The sequence below is a fragment of the Zingiber officinale genome, chromosome 6B, assembly GCF_018446385.1.
Source record: "Zingiber officinale cultivar Zhangliang chromosome 6B, Zo_v1.1, whole genome shotgun sequence".
In the NCBI taxonomy this organism is placed as follows: Eukaryota; Viridiplantae; Streptophyta; class Magnoliopsida; order Zingiberales; family Zingiberaceae; genus Zingiber; species Zingiber officinale.
Genome location: NC_055996.1, coordinates 62,919,477 through 62,942,128, shown reverse-complemented (window position 1 = coordinate 62,942,128; position 22,652 = coordinate 62,919,477). Strand labels below are relative to the sequence as shown.

Here is a 22,652-nt window from a genome sequence, read left to right as displayed (position 1 = left end):
CAAGGCGTAGTCAGGAGTGCCACCCAGACAGTACTTAAATGAAGCGCGCTTAAACAAATATCTTTTGAAAATAAAGTCAATTTATGATTTATTATTTTCACTTTTGAAAGTGACCAAGTATTCTTCTTTAGTCTTAAAAAAAAACATATTAGCTAGTAAAAGATCATATGTTATCGAGAAATCCAATATAGTATTCTCTTATGCATATCTTGTTCCAATCTCATAACCCTATGCATCTTATCATATTTCTCATTTTTCACTCCTACATGATCACTTAAATCTACTCATATTAAAATTATTTCTGTTGACGAAATGTTTTATTGTAATAACAAATTAAATAATAAGTGTTATGGAGAAATAACCTTATTAATTTTTTCAGAAATTTTTAGAAAATTTTCAGGATTTAAATAGAGCCCGTATGACTCGTTTTAAAGGAGGAATAGGTGGATTGGGCTAGGAGAAAGCCTCTTTGAATATCCCTTAATTGAGAGTTGATTGAGAAATTAACTTAAAATTTAATTAATTAAACCTAAGTATATAATTAAAATTACTGTGCCCTAAAATCTCGATTCTCCTTTTCCTTCTCCTCTCACCGTCGCATTGCACATCTTCCCGATCCCCTCTCCTTCTCATTGATCTCGTCTTTGTTGCAGACCAACGGAGCACCTGTTAGTGCCTTTGCATTCTCGAAGCAGCCACCGTCGGTCGTCGAGGTTGTTGTTGGTCACACCCATTCACCGTCACTCTCTCCACTCACATCACCACTGCTGGATCATCGCCGATACAGAACCGCTACCCCTTCGAGTCATGCCCTAGCGCCACTGCCTCCACGCCATCGCTGGAGGCCACGCGGTTAGGCCAGTGATGTCGCCCCATCTTCCGAGCCCTCTCTCCCTCATGATTTCTCCCTCATAACGCGACTACTGACCAGCGCTGCTCCGATCTACTCACTGTCGGTCGCCATCGTCCCTCTTCTAGCCACCCTTTGCTTCTCCTTTCGCCTTCAAGGTATGACCGAACACTTGCTTGGAGTCATCCGATCATCGAGAATAGCCACTACCGACCAAGAGAGGGATACAAATTCCACATTGGATTTCTATCTTGCCTCTTCATCAGATCAAGGGATTTTCTTCATCGCGTGTTGTGGATTGAAGGTAAGACAAGTTAATCTCATATTTGAAACAATTTGAATTCTATCGTTGCATTGGATTTGCTAGCTAAAATGTAACGTTGGGTTGTTTGGCAAGCAAGTGAAGGAGTAGGGGTAGCAGTAAACCTTTGTTGACAACCGTGTATCACCATCAGTCACCTCCGGGTTGGGGTAAGATTGGTTCGTTCATGTCCCTATCGTGTCTAGTAGCTGATACTATGGATTGAATGACAAGTTGATTTGGATGATGCATGTATAAAGCTAATCTAATTAGATTGTGGAATGGTTAGGGTATTTTGAGGTTAAAAGTGGGATGGTTTAGGGTTTTCTAATTGGATTTGGATTTAAGTTAGCTAAATGACACATGATAGAATTAGCTAAATTGTACAAGTGATTACAAAACTTTGATTTGAGACAAGCGTATCAACGTGAGATTTATTGGAAACGAGCTACACATTAAAGGTGTGTACTTCTTCCATGGCCTCTATAGTTCTTTAAACTTAGTGCATGGATTAACTTATGAATTATGTTGCTTTATCTTGACTCCACTCATATTTTTCCTGAGTTTGATACTTATATGCTTGATCTTAGAGATGATCTTTTATTGTCTATACAGTCTCATTATTTGATATTTCTATTGTGTAGGATGTATACGTGTATGGTGTGTACAATAGGAATTTACATTTAGATTATTTACATGCAGTAGCGTACACATGAGATTGGTATGTGATATAGGAGTTATCATGCTAATTATGCATATATTAGTGTGCACACATATGTAGGTGTTGCTATGTATTATAGATGTTGTTGGTAGACACATGTTGGATCTTTTCATGTTGGATCTTTTCATGGATATAGGTATATGTGATTGATGGATCATATTTCTGGATTTATGTGTGTTGTGCATACATTGTTGGGTGAGTTGTATTGGAAGTATCCTGTCGATTATATCTATTTTGTGTGTGCACATGTGTCTATTATGTTTTATTGGAAGTATTATATTGATTATACTAAGGTTGTATGTACGTACATGTATGGTGAGTATTATTGGAGGTGTTTTGATGATTATATCTATTTTCTATGTGCACTCATGTCTATTATGTTATATTAGAAGTATTATGTTGATTCTACTCATGGTGTATGTGCATATATGTCGGGTAAGTATTATTGGAGGTGTATTGTCGATTATACCTACGTTGTTATGTGTACACGTGTCCAATGTGTACTGTTAGAGGTATCATATTAATTATACCTGTGTTGTATGTGCATTGAGTGTGTACTATTGGAGGTATCATGTTGATTATACCTGTGTTGTGTGTGCATCGAGTGTGTATTATTGGAGGTATCATGTTGATTATACCTGTGTGGTGTGTACACACGTGTCTAGTGTGTACTATTGAAAGATCACGCCGATCATACCTATGCTGTGTGTTCTCACATGCCTATTGTGTGTGCACATGTGTCAGGTGTATTATTGGTAGTGTCATGATGATTCTACCTATGTTGAGTGTCTACATTGTGTCATTGATGGTATATCCTGTCAATTAAGTCTCTTACGAGTAGATGACTGACTGTAATGTTGAGAGAGTTGATAGTGACATATCAACTAAGTCTTCTACTAGTGAGTGGCATACTATGATATTGAGAGAGTTGACAGTGATTGTGATATATATACCTTGTCAATTAAGTCTCCTATGAGTGGGTGACTGATATGAATCGCGACTATCACTCGCTCACATTAAATTTATTCATTTATACTCAACGGAACTCCTTAACATACACTAAGGTAGTATAGTAGAGGTCCGGGTCGTCACTCACGTGGAAACAGTGATAGGACGTTTGCTCTCAGACGAAATCGAATAACGGGATTTTGTTTTGGAATTTCTACACCTAATGCAAATAAGAAAATCTTAACTAACCAGCAAATATGAACTCACAATGCAGTGTCACTCTATGTTGTGAGGATCCCTTCTACAAAAGAAACATGCATAAAGAAAGCAGCAATCAAACAAAGACAAGTGCAATTAAACTAAACGAACTTAACAGCGATTAAACGAAATCTTACTATGCATGATTGATAACCTACATCACATTGTCACACTATGATAAAGAATCAACAATTATGCATAGTGAAACTAAAAAAAAGTACTAAAAATAATAATCTAACATGCATCATAAGGAAATAACACTAAATCAAACACGAAAGTAGTAACAACTAAATACACGAAAGTAGTAACAACTAAAGTAAACTACACTATCCAAACTACTCTTCTTGCGATCAACCACCAATCGACTACCTCCGCCTTCACACGGAGACCCAGATTTGGAACGCCAGCCCCAGTGAACAACAACACAACTGATTTGAACAATGAACAACAAGAATCAATACACAATTATAACATCAATAGAAACCACACAAAAACCAAAACAGAAATTACTATGCCGAAATTGAAGACTGAGGTTGCTGGGATCATGCCAGCATTCGGAACGCCGTCAGCAGAAGTCCACAACTCGGGACCTTACCGGAGGGCAATGCTCTACTGACAAGAAATCCCTAAATCTGAGCTCATCGTGTCGTTGCCGCCTTGAAGAGTAAAGGGGACTCACCCCTCTGGCGTAGAAACGCTTCGCCGGAGAAGATGAGCCTAGTATAAGCCGTCGCTGCTCACAGAAGCTTTCAGAGATGTTGTCGTTGCCAGATTGAAGAAGATCGCGAGATGAGGAACTTGGGGGTTGCGGCTGTCGGGAGAAGAAAATGCAAGCAGGAGAAAAGAAAAGCCTGAGCCAAGCTGCACTGTACCTCATTTCTCCCTTTAAGTTGTAATTGAACCGGGTGCCATTCAAGCTTCAACTGAACCGGTGCATTGAACCAGACCGACAATTGAAGTTAGGGATTTGAATTTGGGCTTCTCAAATTGGGCTTTAGATTTGGGCTCTTGATGTGACTTGAAATCTTGGGCTTCTTCTCCAATTCTTTCCCTCTAAATATTTAGCAAATGAACCAAATCAAATTAGATCAAACCAATGTTCTTTTCCTCAATTATTGTCTCCCTCAATTTCTGCAAAATGCAATATAATCAAATAATATCCAAAATATCTATAAAATATACAAGAATTAAAATGGAGACTAACAACGATCCAACCACATGAAACACACTAAAAACATATAATTGGATATACAAGATAGTAAAAACACCGAGTTATAATAATAAAATAATATGTCCAAATGTCGATTAACAAATCCCTCACACTTATTCTTGCTCGTCTCGAGCATGTAAATAAAACAAGAAAATAACTAAGATGTAATCCCTTAGCAATTCTCAATCATATATAGAAAATAGTGAAAAGAAAGTTATCTAGGATTGTCCAATTCAAATGACCCAAGCAATCATGAATTCAATTCATACATTAATTAACAAACATGATAACTTCAATCCATAATAGATAAACTGAAAATGATAATAAAATAACCTCACAAGGAAAGTGTTTGTGGCTCTCTTCTCATATACATGTAATAATGGAGCTCACTCAAGCTACTCATGGATTATGCACTACCATATGCTTGCTTTTCTTCTAATCTTCACCACCATATATATAAGAGTGCACAATAAAATAATGAAGACATTATTTGAAATATAAGGGAAACATGAATCAAAGCAAATAATAGTGTAAGAAAAACAATAAGAAAGATTAAGCAAGGTAATGGTGGAAGACATGGACATAATGGAACGTTACATAGATCAGTACAAGAAAATAATGCCCCAAAAGTATCTCATCCAACTTCCAAGATAACTCTAAAAACTCAATAAAAATATGAACAATCTCTACGATAACTTTCCAATAAACATTCACTCATGATCTATAATAAAATCCAAATTTTACTACCATAAAGATTGTTACTCACAAAAAATTCTATCACCTTTCATCAATACAATAAAAATGTGAACAACTCCTACTCTAGCATTTCACACTAAAAATATACACATGATATACAATGATATCTCAATATCGCTAAAGTAAAAATTGTCACTCACAAAAATTCTACCACAAATGAATACAAAATATCACATATCAAAGTTTTTCACAAATCTAATAAACATGTAGACAACCTCGACTATAGCTTTTCAATGAAAATACAATAATGATATGTAACAAAATCTCAATGTCGCTATAATAAAGATTATCACTAACAAAAAATTCTACCACATATGAATACAATAATAGCACATCATGTCAAAAGCTCTTTTTTCTTTTTCTTATTTTTTTCTTTTCACTTTTCTGTTCATGTTTTGTTTTTTTTTTCTCATTTTCATTTCTGTTTTCTGTTTTGAGCTTTTTTTTCATTTCTGTATTTTTTTCTTTTTTTTTTTCAACACGATGTGCATCACTATACAACATCATCAATAGCTCAAATAAAAAGATAAATAGCATGGTTTACCTATGGTGATCAAGCATGACTCACCTATGCCTCTTCTAAATTCTACTAAGCTATTTCTCTCCCCCACACTTAAACTTTTGACCGTTCCGAGCAAAATACTCATCATGTATATCCAAAAATATCCACATCCATGAGAATAAGAGAGTGAAATAAATGGAAATAAATGGAAGAGAGAAAAGAATGATATGATAAATGATATGAATTTTATTCAAGAAACATGTGATAACAAAAGGAATGAATAAAAGAAAGTAAGATAGCCTTCATAAAAATCATGCAAACCTATGATAATGTGGTCTCGAAAGAATTAAGCAAGTTCTAGAGTAGCATTAACCACAAGTGCATCGCACATCAATAGGAATAATAGGCTCAAAAATATCCTCACTATGTATATAAACAATTATCATCTCAATCTACCAACATGAAATCCATCATCAAGTTGTAATCACATGTAATCCAAGAATCCAATCATGACAATAAATCATCAAATTCGACAATCAAATTTAACTAACTTTCACAATTTCTAAGTGTCTTTACGCTCGGTCGGGCTTTGTCCGACCAAGTGCCTGCGGAAAACATTTTATTTGGTCATTATCCTATTAATCATACATTCACCCAGCTATGAGACTCTCCTTTCTCTCTCAACTGTGACCTCTACGTCATCTAACAGACCGACCTATCATAATCCATATCACCAATTATATATAGAAGTTGATTGATATAATTAACTAAAGTTTTAATTAAATACCTAAGTTCAAAAATTAAAAACAAAAAACAAAAAATACCATCTTCATCTTCCTCCCCTTCCGCTGTCCCTTCACCACCCACTTACTGCCCGTCGCCTGCTGTCGCTCGTCGCTCGCCACCCACCATCGTCCGTCGCTGCCACCTACGGCCATTGTGCTGCCACTGCCCACCGCCAGCCCGTCGCTACCCACAGTTGCCCCTGCCACTTCCACGGGCCACTGCCACCCACCGCCTACCGCCCACTGCCGTTGCTACCATCTCCGACCCCACAAAGCTTTGCAATGATCTGCACGCGTGAAGGAATGCAGCGCCGCTACCTGCTGCCACCTCCGCACCACCCCGTTGTCGATCTGACACCGCCCACCACCCACTGTTGCCGCCCGCCACCGCCACCTCCGGCCACCACTCCACCGCATGCCACATGAAGCTTCGGAGCGAATCTTCGCACCGCACTGCCTTGTTGTGCTCCAATCCTTCCGAGGGTAATTTAAAAAAAAAAAAATTATTTAACCTCCAAGTCGAGAAAAACTTTAGATGACCCATGGTTTTCTAATCCCAGATTTGATGCCAAAATTGATGATTTTTGCTAACGTTTCAAATTCGAAAAAAAATTTGAAATCAAGAAAAATCTCGAAACAAACACAGATATCTTAGATTACATGTGATATCCTTGAACTAAACATACTCTTATGATTAAGTAATATCATTAGTTAATCAATTCTATTTTTATTGGAAGTTGATCCTCTCATAATGATCATCCTATCCTCTCATTCTCATCTTTTCGCAGATTGTCCACGAGATAGCATATGAGTTTCTGTCATATTGCATGTGCTTCGCGGTGGAGGATGCGATGCCGCTGCTGGTGGAACGATGGAGCGAGGGTTGCGGAGAAGAGGGAGAAGTAATACAGCTTCTCCATCAATATTTACAATATTTACTATTTTAATATTTCTCCATCAATATTTACTATTTCCATAGTTCGATTTATTCTTCCAAAACCCTAGGTTGGCATGCTGCGGGTTGAGGTCAAAGACGATACTTGTTTGTCTTTTCATTTATTTTATTTTTGAGAAAATTCATCATTCTATCTATAGAATTTAATAATTTACATTTTACACCTACTGAAATACTAAATTTATCTTAAAAGTTACATTTTTTGCTTTTTAAAAACAAATTTTAGTAAATGTATAACAATTTTCAAACTTAACAAATATATTATTAATATACTATATACATAACAAATCTATCAAATCAATCTTTGACTTAAAAATAAATTATTTTTCTTTAATCTTACTTACACCTTTACATAAATAAAAATTATGTTTATTTCTTTATCTCGACGAAACGGAGGTAGTAATTTTTTATTTCCAATTTCTTCCATGTCAAAATTAATATTTTATGCCCATGAGAATCAAGATTTAAACGAGTCAGAGGAAGATTATCTAATAATAATGATAATTTATAATTGACAACAACTCCCTTTAAAACTATTCATTATTATTGATCATGTCCGAAAGTCGAGTCAACGGATGTTGAGAAGATGACGCTCATGTTAACTGGGCATAGACTGAAGATGACGTGAACCTCCGACGAGCTAAGCCTGGAACCACAAGTCGTTAGTGCATCGCCAGGGAGGGGTTCCCTGGCGATGACCCTCCGATGCTCAAGTCAGTCACTGGCGGTAAGCGAATGAAAAAGAACAGCAATGTAACTATAGCTACAGTCAAAGTGAACATACCTCCGTCGAAGTCTGGGGGTCCTTATAGAGGGCTCCCGAGAGGGGCATGCACTCTTCCCCAAGCATACACGCTTCTCAGGGCATACCTAAAAAGAATATGTCATAAAAGTGTGTCTGACGTCATACCTTAACAGCCCGAGCATATACCTGACGTGACAGTAGAAACTTCCACCATACGATTCTCTGTCTGACCATGCCCACTGGTCCCTAGGAAGATATTCTCAACTGCTCATTTTGTCCGTTATTGAACCAAGCGGAAGAGCCGCTCAGCCAATCCGTTGTCCGGGCGATATCGTGGTCGGGCCGAGCGTCCGCTTGGCCAATGATCTGCTGTCCGGCGCCGTCCTGTCGAGCGAAGGAGCCCTACCTGCATGGTCAGGGTTGCGTCCACCGTTTAACCAAGCGAGACGGTCGCTCGGCCTTCATCCTTCCATGCTTGAGCTTTTTGAGCGTCGGAAGCTCGATATATGGCTGAGCTATCGAAGCGTCGGATCGGCTATTCTTCATACCGACCGAGAAGGTGGTTCGCCCGATTGGACGAGTGCACAGGACGTTAACCACTTTGACTATGACCCTCCATATGGCGATGACCTTCTAAAAGGCAGACCCCACCCTTACCACCAGATCACGTGCCTCCCTCTCAAGTCTAATCGAAGGAGGTTGCAAGTCCGACTAACTGGACAAGTAGTTTGGTGGCCGATTGGCCGATCGGCCAAGGGCTGGTTGCGTCCCGATCGGCCCACGTAGGGCTGATCTCCTAGGTCGTTCGACACCATGAGGATTTACACTTGGGTAATTTCTCCTTTGGCGTCTTCGGATGGGCGTGACCCGTGCGGTCAATGCTAACCTCGTCCAAATCTCCTCGGAATTCATGCAAATTCCGCCATTAAAGCCTTCCTGTAAGTGGGTGCCATGTGGTATTACCGCCATCACCGCACGATCGAAGCGACAGGGGTGATGTGACGTTCAACAGTTCAAATTCAACGGTCGGATATGTACTTTGGATTGTGTGCTCGATCGTTGGCGTCTTTCCCGTGTGCTCCGGCGATACTGCGCGTGTCGAGTGCTCCGGCAAACCTCGGCTTCTTCCCCTAGTGATCCCCGTCTGTAAGCTCTTTGACCTTACTCCTGCCTGATTCTTTTTCTTGCTCCGTCAGTTGCTTCCTTGCTCCAGCTTTGGAGTTTTCCCGTCCCCTTTTTCCGTCCATCTTCCTGTTTTTTTGTTTACCGACGATGGCTAGTTCATCGCGGTCGTCCGACCCCGCTACCGATCTCTGATACAACACCATGGAGACTCTGTTCAACGCGGACGACGCTGCGAGCCTCGTTAACGCCTTTGACATTCCTTCTGACCATGAAATAATCCTAATCTCCCCATCCGATCGGCCCAATGACCCGCCGATCGGCACTGTCTGTTTTTTCCGCGACCAATTCGTGGCCGGTCTGTGCTTCCCAATCCATCCTTTCATAACCGAAGTCTACAATTATTTTCGTGTCCCTTTGGCGCAGCTCATCCCTAATTCTTTTCGCCTCTTGTGCGGTGTCGTTGTACTGTTCAAGGTGCATGGTATTCCCCTCACACCTCATGTATTCCACTACTTCTATTACCCTAACCAGTCCGAGATGGGCACCTATCTCTTCCAATCTCGGGTCGGCTTGGTCTTCTTCGACAAAATGTCATCTTCCAATAAACATTGGAAAGATTACTTTTTCTATATGCGTCTCCCTGAGTGGCCGAGCTTCCGGACCATGTGGCAAGTCGGGCTCCCGCCTCAACCAAAACTACTGAAGTATAAGAGCCTACAAGACTATCTCCATGCAGCCAACCTGCTGGCCGGCCAGAAATTCAACATCCATTAGTTGCTGCCGGAGGGGGTGATGTATACATTCGGGCTGAGTCCAATCCGGACAAAACCCCCGAGCAGCCTAGGTATGAAATTTTCTCTTCTTTCTTCTTTCGAGTCTAACTGATTCTTTCTTTCTTCTGCAGTCGATATCATGATGCGCTCCTTAGCCGTCGGGATTATGAAGGTCAAGCAGGTCGAGAACGAGACATCAACAGCAAAAGAGATGGCAAGCCTCAGTCTGACTTCGGTCGGCTCTCACGAGGGTGAGAGCGAGGCAGCACAAACTGAAGAAGAGGGTGTCGCCGGCCAGACGCCCCACACAGAACCAGCCGGGGATCCGCTTCCTTTTGAGTCCCAGCCTGCCGCTTGGGAAGAAGGGTTGGGGTCTTCTGGCGATGTTCCCTTGATTGGGCGCAAGAGACGCCGCACGACCACCCCATCCCGATCGGCTACTTCGGTGGTGCGCTCTCCCGAGCGAGGTGGCACCTCCTCTCCAATCGTTCCTGAGACAGTCGAGGTCATTTCCTTCGATCGAACCCCCTTGTTTGTCGATCTACCGCCTGAACCGATCGCAGTCCAACCACTTTCCTCTCTTCCTCCGGCTCGGCAGAGGGTCTTACGATCTGGCATCCTTCCGGCCTCGACCTCCCAAGCTTCTGGCCCCGCGGTTTCTTCTCAGTCAGCTCCGAGTGGCCGCCGATCCGTAACGTTCATTCTCCACCTCCCAACGGAGGAGTTCCTGGCGACCAACGATTAACCGTAGACTCCCGAACATCAGATACACATCCGCGGGCCGCTCGCTAAGGTCTGGGAGGAAGCCAGGAGGCGTGTTGCGACGATGCCTCCCGGGCTGCTTGGCAACAGCCACATGCAAATGGCCACCGGCGTAAGTTTTCTATCTATTCATGATTTACCTTCGTTCAGCACTAACATTCTTCCGTTCGAATGCAGTACTGGGTGGAGAGTGTTGCGATGTGCAACCGCCTGGCGCTGGTAGAGGAGGAGCTTAAGAAGCTCAAGATTTTTCGTGGAGCTTCTTCCTCCCAAGGGCCTTCAATTGCCAAGCTGCAGGCCCCGATCTGGCCAAGACCAAGAAGCTTCTGGAGGCTGAGCAAAAGATCTCCTCTGACCGGACGATCATGATGGGTCGGCTTGAGATCCAGGTGAAATCCTGTGACCAGAAGATCGAGCTGGCCACCACAAAAAATAATCGAATTATAGCTGACCTGGATTTGAAGAACCAGGAAGCTCAGAACTTAGCCGAGAAGCTCAAGAGGGTAGAGAACCTTTTGGCTGTCAAGCGAGAGAGTCGTTCAACACGGGAGACCGCTCTTCAAGGGCAAGTGAAGGCCCTTGAGGATTCTCTGGAGACTTCCCGCACGGCCCTGAAGACTTAACAGGACGTCGAGCTGAGCCGCTTCACGGCCATGAAGCAGGGATACCTCCGCTCAGACCAGTTCCTCGTGAAGGCGTCCACACGGATCATCCGATCGTTTGAATTGGCCATCGACGCGACGATCACCCAGCTGAAGGCGAACGACCATCTCCCTGAAGCCTTGCCTGCTAACGCTGTCGACCACATCCAACTCCTCAACTCTATTCCTGACGAAGCTTTTGATTACATCGAGTGAGGAGGGCTTCTGTAACTCGAGGAGGGCTTCTGTAACAAAGTGTTACATGTTTAACTGCCACTCGGCAGCTTTTTGCTCGTTATCAATAAAGTTGTTTGGCGATTTTTCACATATTTGCTTGCCTTCTGATTAAGCTTTTGGTCTTTCAATCCCGGATGGACGATACATATCCATTATTGAACTCATTAGGGTCACACCTCTGGGGTTTATAGTCACCGCTCGATTCTAAGATTTAACGTCGCCGCTCGACGGTCTTCTAAGGCAGGAGTTTAAGGTCGTCGCTCGACCGTCAGTGGAGACCTGGGTTTAACGTCGCCGCTCGACGATTTGTGTTGTCGATCGACAAAGACTTTGGCAAGCATTTGCTTTTGATTTCAACCCTACATTTTAAAGGGCGTAGGGATATAGAAAATACATTAATTACATCAGCGCACCTCTCATCCGGCTCGGTACGACTGAAGATGGTTTGCGCTCCATAGACGCTCAAGTCGCCTCCCGCCCTCATCCTCTAGGTAATATGCGTTCGAGCGGAGCTTTTCCACGACCTTGAAGGGTCCGACCTAGGGAGCCTCCAGTTTGGTGACATCGCCGACCGACTTTACCTTCTTCCATACAAGGTCCCCGACCTGGAACGACCTCAGAATCACCCTCCTATTGTAGTTTTGTCGCATTCTTTGCCTGTAGGCTATCAACCGAACAACGGCCTTAGCGCGCACCTCATCCACCAAGTCCAGCTCCAATAGCCTCCGCTCGGCGTTGTCCTCGCTATAGTTCTGTATCCGGTCGGACTCGACTCCGATCTCGACGGGGACGACCGCTTCGCCTCCATACACCAAGTGAAATGGGGTTACTCCCGTACCTTCCTTCGGAGTCGTGCGGATTGCCCATAGCACGTCGGGGAGCTCGTCCACCCGGCTTTCTCCGACGTGGTCGAGCTGAACCTGCAAGATCCGCAGGATCTCCCGATTGGCGATTTCGGCATGTCCGTTGCTTTGAGGGTATGCTACGGAGGTGAAGGTCTGCTGAATGTCATACCCCTCGCACCATTCTTTAAGTTTCTGCCCGACGAACTGTCTACCATTATCTGAGACGAGACGATGCGGAATCCCGAACCGTCAGATGATGTGATGTCAAATAAACTTCTGGACCATCTGCTCGGTTATTCTCGCCAGCGGCTCGGCTTCGACCCATTTGGATAAATAATCCACTGCGACAAGCAAGAACTTCCGCTGCCCTGTCGCCATGGATAAGGGCCCCACGATATCCATACCTCATTGGTCGAACGGGCATAATACTGGAAGCCTTCATTTCTTCAGTAAGTCGGTGCGAAAGGTTATGGTACTTCTGACAGGACGGGCAGGTGACCACTGTCCGAACGACGTCTGCTTGTAAGGTCGGCTAGAAATATCCAAGCAGCAAGATCTTCCTCGCCAGCGACCGACCGCCCAGATGTCCTCCACAGGAGCCATGGTGTGCTTCTTGTAGTATGTAGTCGGTGTCTTCCGATCCAACGCACTTAAGCAGCGGCCTAGAAAAAGCCTTCTTGTAGAGCTGGTCCCCAACCAGTGTGAACCGACTGACCCTTTTTCTTAGTCAGGCCTCCTCTTGATCGAACGATGTAGCTCCCGATCGTAAAAACTCTATCAATGTCGTCCTCCAATCGCCTAGGAAAGTAAGTCCCTCCATCCGATCAATATGCGCCACCAAAGACACCTGCTCAATCGGCTTTGTGATAACAATGGATGATAGTGAGCTGGCTAGTTTGGCCAGCTCGTCCGCCGTCTGGTTCTCTGCTCGGGGAATCTTTTGTATAATACCTCTCAGAAATTGGCCTTCAGCTTTTCGAAGACCTCCACGTAGAGCTTGAGCCGAGTGTTATTTATCTCGAATGTCCTGATAAGCTGCTGAGCGGCTAATTGAGAATCCGAGTGAATTAAAACATCGACGGCTCCAACATGTCGGGCGGCCTGCAAGCCTGCTATGAGTGCTTCATATTCGGCCTCTTTGTTGGTCGCTCGATAATCCAGCCGAACGAACAAATGCATCCGCTCTTCCTGGGGGAGATCAGTAGTATACCAATCTCGCTTCCTTGCCGAGTGGACGATCCATCCACATATATCCTCCAAGTAGCTTCTGGCTCGGGATTCTGTACTTCAGTAACGAAGTCCGCCAAGGACTGCACCTTAATGGTCGTTCGGGGCTGATACTGGATGTCAAATTCGCTGAGTTCTGTTGTCCACTTGATCAGCCGTCCTGACGCTTCTAGATTGAGGAGGACTCTCCCCAGAGGACTGTTGGTCATCATGATGATTATGTGCACGAGGAAATATGGACATAGCCTTCGAGCGGCCAGAACAAACGCAAAGGCAAAATTCTCGAGACTAGTGTAGTGGGATTCAACATCTTTTAAAATATGACTCAGGAAATACACTGGTTGTTCTTCACCGTTCTACCGAACCAACGCCGAGCCGACAGCATGCTCGGTCGAGGACAGATTGATTCGAAGTGGCTCACCGACAGTTGGCTTAGCCAGTACAGGCAGCGAGTTCAGATACGCCTTGAGTTCCTCAAAGGCTCGGTCGCACTCTTCGTTTCACTGGAATTTGGTGGCTTGACGTAATATCTTGAAGAAGGATAGGCTCCGATTGGATGACTTGGAGATGAACCGAGATAATGTTGTTATCAGACCGATGAGACGCTGAGCTTCCTTTAAATTTCTTGAAGGCGGCATATCTTGCAGTGCATTTACTTTGATGGGGTTCGCCTCAATGCCCCGCTCGGTGACTATATAGCCCAAGAAACGCCCGCTTCTTGCGTCGAACAGACACTTGTTCGAATTTAGCTTGATTCTGTAAGTCCTAAGTGTCTGGCAGGTTTCCCTAATATCTACGCAGAGGTCAGCCACACAGAGGGATTTGATCAATATGTCATCGACATATACCTCCATATTGCGTTCGATCTGCCGCCAGAACACCTTGTTCATCAGCCTCTGATAGGTAGCTCCGGCGTTCTTCAGTCCGAACGACATCATGTTATAACAGTAGGTTCCAACAGCCATAATAAAGCTAATCTTCTCTTGATCCTCCTTGGCGAACGGCACTTGGTGGTACCCCTGATACGCGTCCAATATACATATCAGCTCGCACCCGGCAGTGGAGTCTACCATCTGATCGATCCGGGACAAGGGATAGAAGTCTTTCGTGCATGCCTTGTTTAAGTCCCGAAAGTCGATGCAAACCCGCCATTTGTTGCCTGGCTTGGAGACGAGCACCACGTTCGCGAGCCAGCTCAGGAGCTGAACCTCCCATATGTGGTCGACCTCCAGGAGCTTCTCAACTTCCGCCCGAATGATCAAGTTCTGTTCAGCACTGAAGTCTCTTTTTCTCTGCTTTAACGGTCTAGCGTCCGGTCGAACGTGGAGTTCATGTTGCGCGACGCTCGGAGAGATGCAGGGCAACTCGTGCATTGACCATGCAAAAACGTCATGGTTCTACTTGAGGCAGTTGATCAGTTCGGCTTTTTGCTCGGCCCCCATATCGGACGCTATAAAGGTCGTCGCCTCCACTCGGCCAATATGTATCTGCACTTCTTCCTTTTCCTCATAAACCAAACTAAGAGGTTTTTCGGTTATGGCGTATACCTCTAGCCGAGGTGTCTGTTGGAGCAATCTAGTGGCCCTAGGTTTTGATGTTTGGGCAAAGGTTTAAGTTAGGTTTATTGTTGTATTTGATATGCATTGTAAGTGTGCAGGATACAGGTACAACAAGGAAAGTCCAAGGGTGAGTCTTGACGGTGTAAGTCCAAGCATGTAGTCTTGGCAACGTAAGTCCAAGTGTGATCTTGACAAAGGAGGAAAGTCCAAGGATGAGTCTTGGCGGTGTAAGTCCAAGCATGTAGTCTTGGCAACGTAAGTCCAAGTGTGACTTGGTAATGGATGAAGTCCCGGAGGCACGACCTCTTGGCAAAGGAAGACCCGACAATAATGACAAGGTCGATGGAAGCTCCAGAAGGCAAGACGTGAAGGATGGGGAGGCATCCGAGGGACGCAAAGCTGATGGAGGAGGCTAGAAGGCTAGGTCTAGGTTGGTCGAGTGAGAACGAGTGCTGAGTGAATGTACTCGAGATAAAATCCCAAAAATTAGGGTTTACTGTAGCAGTACTGTAGCGTTACTGTAGCAGTACTGTAGCGTTACTGTAGCAGTCGACTGGCAGCAAACAGAATGTGTGAAATCGAGTCGTTGAGGTGTAACGGTCAAATTTCCACAGAGGACAGTCGACTGCATGTTTTAGCAGTCGACTGGTAGGCGGGGTTTTCAACCCGCGGGCTATAAAACCAAAGCTTGGGAGCTTGGTTTGAGCTGACGAAATTAGACTTGGTTAAAGTCTAATTAGTAGTCACTAAGTGCTCAAGGTTTCCCTTGTGTCCAAGAGATCTTGGTTGGAGTTGTGGTGAGGTTTCTCCACCCACAAGGAGGTTGAGCTAGCCGGAGTTTGCCGGGGACTAATCCACCGACGGATTGAGGAATCGTCCACCTTACGGACACGCCGTGGAGTAGGAGCAAGTTATCTCCGAACCACGTAAACGCCTTGTGTTAGGGTTTGTGTTTGGTTTGTTGTCTTCTTCTTTATTGTTTTTAGGTTAACTTTTGTATTTGTTACTTTGTTTTTGTATTCCGCTGTGCACTAACATTATAGGAAGTAAAGTTTTGGGTGAGACGCTATTCACCCCCCCTCTAGCGGGCACATCTGTCCCAACAGTGTCTTCCGAGCAGACTTGGCTTCTGTCTTGACCATCTCCACGTAGCAGCGTCGAGCAGCCAGCTGATCCCCTTTGACTTCCCCGACCTGGTTTTCGACTGGGAACTTGATCTTCTAGCAGTAGGTTGACACTACCGCTCGGAACTCATTGAGGGTCGGTCGACCCAGAATGACATTGTAGGCGGAGGGAGCGTCTACTACGATGAAGTTGGAAGTTCGCGTCCTCCGAAGTGGCTCCTCTCCGAGTGATATGGCCAACCTTGTTTGGTCGATCAGCTGAACCTCATTGCCGGTGAACCCGTACAGAGGGTTCGTCATCAGCAGCAACTCGGCACGGTCGATCTAGAGCTGATTGAACGCCTTCTTGAAAATGATGTTGACCGAGCTTCCTGTGTCAATGAATATGTGGTGAATAGTATAGTTGAAAATTACTGCTCGGATAACGAGGGTGTCTTCGTGCGGCACTTCAATTCCCTCGAGATCCCTGGGGTTGAAGCTGATCTCGGGTCTGCTTGCCCTCTCTTGACTGCAACCTACGGCGTGGATCTCCAGCCTCCAAGTGTATGATTTTCGGGCTCGATTGGAGTCTCCGCTGGTCGGTCCACCAACTATGATGTTGATCTCCCCTGAGCGGCATTGTTTCTGTTCTCATCCTCCCGAGCAGATGATCTGCCTCGTTCATGTGATGCTCGGAGATGGTCGTCACTCCTTGGTTGATGATGGTGCTGCCGCTCGGGTGATCATCTGGTCTCCACCCGTCGTCTGGTGCTCTGACGCCTATGTCGTCAGTCGAGGGAAGGCGATCGACGATGATAACTTCTAGGGGTCGTTTGAGCGACCGAGGGGAATCCGCGACAATCGCGGGTGTTGTGGGTTACCGACTGATGGAAAGCACAGAACATAGGAGTCCATACCTTTCCCTTTGGCTTTAGCCACTCAAAGGCCACATGCTGGATGACGTGTGGCATTGCTTCCTGATGTGGCAGTGCTCTTTCGGCTCGAGGCCCTCTTGACGACTGGTGGCTGGTCGACGACCTTCACTCGGCCGACACCGATGGTTTTGATGGCATTTCCTTCCTTCTGGTCATCTGGGTTTTCTCCACGTTTATATATTCGTTGGTCTTCTTCAACATATGTCATAATCTCGGGGCGGCTTCCTGACGAGCGATTGGAAGAAGTCCTCGCCCACGAGCCCTTGCGTGAACGCGTTCATCATGGTCTCGGACGAGACTGAGGGAATATCCATCGCTACCTGGTTGAAGTGTTGGATGTAAGCTCGGAGAGTCTCTCTTGGCCCTTGCTTCATGGAGAACAAACTGACGCTTGTCTTCTGATAGCGCCTGCTGCACGCAAAGTGGTGGAGGAAAGTCGTTCGGAAGTTCCTAAAACTCCGAATCGACCCGTCCGGCAACCTCCGAAACCAGAAACCAGCGTTGTGTCGAGCCGGATAATGTAGTGAGGAAGACTTGACATTTGACTCCATCCGTGTATTAATAAAGAGTAGCGGCGTTGTCGAACTTACCAAGATGGTCGTCTGGGTCGGTTGATCCGTTATACTCTCCAAACGCCAGAGAAGCGTAGTGTCCCGGTAGCAGATCTTGTAGTATCGCTTCGGAGAATTGACGGTTGATATGCTCGAAAGACAAATCAGCTTTCGGCGCTTTGCCTTTCCTCGCGTCTCGAACGGGTGCTTCATCTCACGAAGAACCTCGCTCTTGGTTCGCTTGCGCGATCTCAGAGGGTATCTGGAACAAAGCCCGGTGGAATGGAATTGGGGTGGGCGGTGCCTCCCCTTGCGTGTCGGTCGGCCCTTTATTCTGTCCCCAGATGGACAGTTGTTCCGACCGGTCTTCCTGCGCCGCTCGGCCTCCCGAGGCTGATGTCGCCTATTGCACTAGCCGATCGACCAATGCACTTTGCTACTGCTGCTCGACTATTTTTGTCGCTCGTACTTGTATGAGTGTGTCGAGCTCCTCCTGAGTGAGCGTCACGGTGTGAAATTGTCCAGCTTCTTCCATCTTCTCGACTCGGATGCAGGCACTTTCCCACAGACGGTGCCAAATTTAATCCTGTCCGAGAGTCGATTCGACAGGCGTTGGGGAGATGGCGCTCACATTGACTGGACGTAGACTAAAAATGACGTGGGCCTTCGACGAGCTAAGCCTGCAACCACAAGTCATTAGTGCCGAGCCTGGGAGGACTTCCCCGGCGATGATCCTCCAACGCTCAAGTCAGTCACCAGCGACAAGCGAATGAAAAAGAGTAGCAATGTAACTATAGCTATAGTCAAAGTGAACATACCTCCGTCGAAGTCGGGGGTCCTTATATAGGGCTCCCGATAGGCACATGCATGCTTCCCTAAGCGTGCACGCTTCTCAGGGCATACTTGGAAAGGATGTGTCAGAAAAGCGTGCCTGACGTCATACCTTAACAGCCCGAGCATATCCCTGACGTGACAGTGGAAGCTTCCACCGTATGATTCTCTGTCTGACCATGCTGTCAACCATGCCGCCTGTCGGCGACACTAGACCCTAGGAAGATATTCCCAACTGCTCCTTTTGTCCGTTATTGGGCCGAGCAGGAGAGTCGCTCGGCCAGTCCGTTGTCCGGGCGATATCGTGGTCGAGCCGAGCGTCCGCTCGGCCAATGGTCTGCTGTCCGGCTCCGTCCTGTCGAGGAAGGGAGCCCTGCCTGCTTGGTCGGGGTTGCGTCTACCGTTTAACCGAGCGAGACAGTCGCTCGACCTTCGTCCTTCCAAGCTTGAGCTTTTTGAGCATCGAAAGCTCAATATTTGGTCGAGCTGTCGAAGCGTCGAATCGGTTATTCTTCATGCCGACCGGGAAGCTGGTTCCCCCGATTGGACGAGTGCCCAGGACATTGATCACTTTGACTATGACCCTCCATATGGCGATGACCTTCTATAAGGCGGGTTCCACCCTTACCACCAGATCAATAATAATAATAATAATAATAATAATAATAATTATTATTATTATTATTATTATTATTATTATTATTATTATTATTATTATTATTTATGGCCACAAATCTATAATTAATTGTCTATAAAACTTATAAAGCAAAGTCCCAACTTCCATCTTACCTTGCTTTCTCTAAATTTACTATATTTTGCAATTTAACCTTTGAAAAAGTATCATTTTTTTTCATTATATGAGAACTTAAAAATCCCCTAGATATATAAACAATTAAGAGAAAAAAAAAGGCCCCCACGGGCGGGATCAACTGGTTATGACATGGATTCTTGCAGCATGAGTCGAGAGGTCGAGGGTCTGCGGCAGCAATTGCGATAACATCAATATCTGTCCGTGCTAAACACCTGAGACCGTCATGTCATAGCTGGGCCCGTATTCACCGTGATTTACTCCCTCTCATACTTGTGGGGCCGGGGTGAGGGGGCCGCTGGGTTGACGGTTCCAACCTTTTTGCAGCAATTAAGAGAAAAAAAAACCTTATAAATCCAAAGTAACGGTATGATATCACATTTAGGCCAATAAATTCTAATATAAAATAATTATTAATGGTGTCTCTTTCTTGATTGCTCGGGCTCCTCTTCGAGAAGTGAGATTGCCGATGAAATCCGGTAGTGTGAGAGATAACACAGATTAGGGATTGACTGACTCAATCAGTATGATCATTCCGATGTTCAAGTTAATCATCGATAAGAGAGATCTAGATTTTACGGGAAGAAGAATAAGAAGCAAAAGATTGGAAAATAAGAAGAGCTTCTTAGAGAAGAGCCGCCTCTGCTTGTACGAAGAAAGACTATTTTCCTATAATACGGGTGTTTGGTTTAACTTAGAATCTTAACACTGGATTCTTAGTGGAACCTAGAATATGAGCACCGAGGCTGGGTGTTAAGTGGAACTCAAAATCTGTGCACTGGCGTTGAGTGTTAAGTGGAACCTGAAATCTTAGCATAAGGGTTGGGTGCTCAGTCTATCTTGGAACCTGAGCACCAAGGTTGGGTGCTCGGTGGAACCTGAAACCTGAGCACCAAGGTTGGGTGCTCGGTGGAACCTGAAACCTGAGCACCAAGGTTGGGTGCTCAGGAGATCATCTGATTACTATCAATTATATATTTTTAAATAATTTTAAATGAGTTAAAATTAGTAAAACCTTCTAAAAAAGGTCAGCTAGGTAACATAAAACATCATTAGAATTTATAACAGTAATTTGACTCAAGTTAATCCATATTGCAAGTAGGGTAGTGTTCCCAAGGGTTCCAAGTCGCCTTTTATTAATCTAGGATTGTTAAGTCACAAACTCACAAGTAGTGTAGTGTTCTAAAAGATTAGAGCTATTCAGTATCAAACATATAAAAATAGCTATTCCTAATATTACTCATCGGAGAGTTTATAAATAAATAAGGATCCCTAGTCTAATCTTCTTTACTGAGATATACCATGACACCAACAATAGTATTCGAGATCTTCTCGTTGACCTCTTGTCCTAAAAAAGATAATCTTTCTCAATAAAGTCGGTTGATTAGGACAAAATCCTATTCTTTAGTCCATTAGGAACCATACATGCACCTTTGGATGAATACAGTTCAAATTCAAAATGAAATGGAGAAAAAAGAACCAATGTGTCGATTCTTGTTCGAATCATTTCATCAATGTGGCAGTGGTTTCTCTCCCTTTAATAAAATTATGTTAGGAGACAACCATGCAACATTCAACAGAGCCTATCAATGAGTAACCACAACTCAAACAAGGAGAGATGACTCAATGTTCATAAAGGAAGGATGTCTCTTGCAGTAACAATTGTCTAACATAGCAAGTGATGAATCTGAGAGCTTTTGGCTCAATTGACACATAAAATCAAGATCATGATCCTATGAATTGTTCTTATCTTCGTGCATGTTGACAAGCAAAATCAAGATCATGATTCTGTGAATGCTTCTTATCTTCATGCTTGTTGGCATAAATATTAGCTTACAGTTTGACAGAGGAGAAGCCATTCAGTGAAAAATGACAACATGAACTATAACTCATAGCGGGAAAAATGACTTACCTCATTGAAGTCCAGAATCAGAAGCATTAGAGTGCTTTAAGCTTGCATAGAGTTCACTCAGATCTGGATACCTGTCCTTGTAGACCATAATGTACTTCTCTATGAATTTGGCCTCTGAAATCACCATGTATGTTGCAACTTTGTAATCACTTTCACAGCACCCCCTAGACTTCAAGGTTGCCAAGATCCGATGTCTCGGAATCAACCTTCTCTCCAATAGAATTGGACGTATAGCTATGTAAGAAGAAGCATATCCAGCCTCATTTATCAGGAACTCCATTTTTCTCTGCAAAGTCATCAAAGACTTCTGTAGGAAGGTAGGACATTTCCGGAATGCCACAACAAAATCATCCTCTGACCACCCAAAGCTCCGGAACAATTCCATTTGCCTCTTGAACTTCTCTGGACTGACCGTGAAGAGTGCACAGAGAGTGCGATGGAACATCCCCGATGTCCGTGGCACTCCCAAATCCTCAGCGCGACTGATCAACGACTTCAAGAAATCAGCATTCTGTGCCACCATCAGTGGGCGATGCCACAAGATAGAGGCAAGCTTTGGGCCGTCCAAGCCGCATTCCCGAAGCAAATCAAGGTTGGGCTGGATCTTCTTCTCAATATTGCATGAAAGAATCCCTCGGTTTTCCTTGAACAACTTCACCAGCGCAGCCTTGGACCTGAGAAGGCCTTGCCAAAATTCGATCTTAGATACAGTGCGTTCGTGTTTGCATTTGACAGTGGAGGGATTCGACCAGACGAGGTGGACGATGTCTGATGGGGAGAGACCCAGATCTTCGAAAGCTCGGAATTTTGGTGCAAGTGCCTTCTCTACGTCCAAAAGAAGACATTTGGGGAAGTAAAGTAGGAGCCTTTTTACTGATGCGTCATCGAAGCCGTAACTTTTGAGGAAAGCAAGGACGGAGTCGGGCTGCTGCCTGGATTGGATGCCGTTGAGAAGCTTCGAGGCCTCAGTAGCCTTCTCCTGGTTGAAGCCACATGAGTCGATGAGGTATTGGGCCATGAACATGTGATTCCCAGTGGTGGATGCGGTGCCGGCGGCGGTGGCAGAGGCCGAGTAAGGGAAGACGGCAAAGAGGAGGGCAGCATCGTGGGAGAGAGGAGAACGAGTGGAAGACACGGTTTTGCAGAAGAAGGAGGCATGATATAGCCTCTTCATCGTCTCTCCTTCAGAGATTTCGATCTTCTCTTCCCAAAAACCCTAGCGTGTTTATATTGTTCCGTGAAATGTTTCAAATGTTGTCATTTATACTCATAGTTTGATAATTTACATTTTACCCTCCAGTGAAATTGTTAA

The 22,652-nt window shown here is 44.7% G+C and overlaps 1 protein-coding gene across 3 annotated transcripts; it reads right to left on the bottom strand.

Moving 5' to 3' along the window:
* Nucleotides 1–3,308: 3,308 nt before the first annotated feature.
* LOC121992543 (transcription termination factor MTERF8, chloroplastic-like) lies at nt 3,309–22,573 on the bottom strand. 3 transcript variants are annotated; one of them, XR_006114943.1, is made up of 3 exons: nt 21,341–22,573; nt 3,589–4,209; nt 3,309–3,506 (listed from the first exon to the last, which is right to left on the bottom strand). XR_006114943.1 is itself a non-coding variant. In XM_042547001.1 (2 exons), the coding sequence occupies exon 1, from the start codon at nt 22,512–22,514 to the stop codon at nt 21,342–21,344; it is 1,173 nt and encodes a 390-aa protein (XP_042402935.1). In that variant the 5' UTR covers nt 22,515–22,573; the 3' UTR covers nt 3,309–4,209; nt 21,341. The 3 variants fall into 3 exon arrangements, 2 of the variants coding, with proteins under 2 accessions (XP_042402935.1, XP_042402937.1); XM_042547001.1 differs by having other exon boundaries at nt 3,309–4,209; XM_042547003.1 differs by lacking the exons at nt 3,309–3,506; nt 3,589–4,209 and adding an exon at nt 21,056–21,260.
* Between the last annotated feature and the right edge of the window lie 79 nt (nt 22,574–22,652).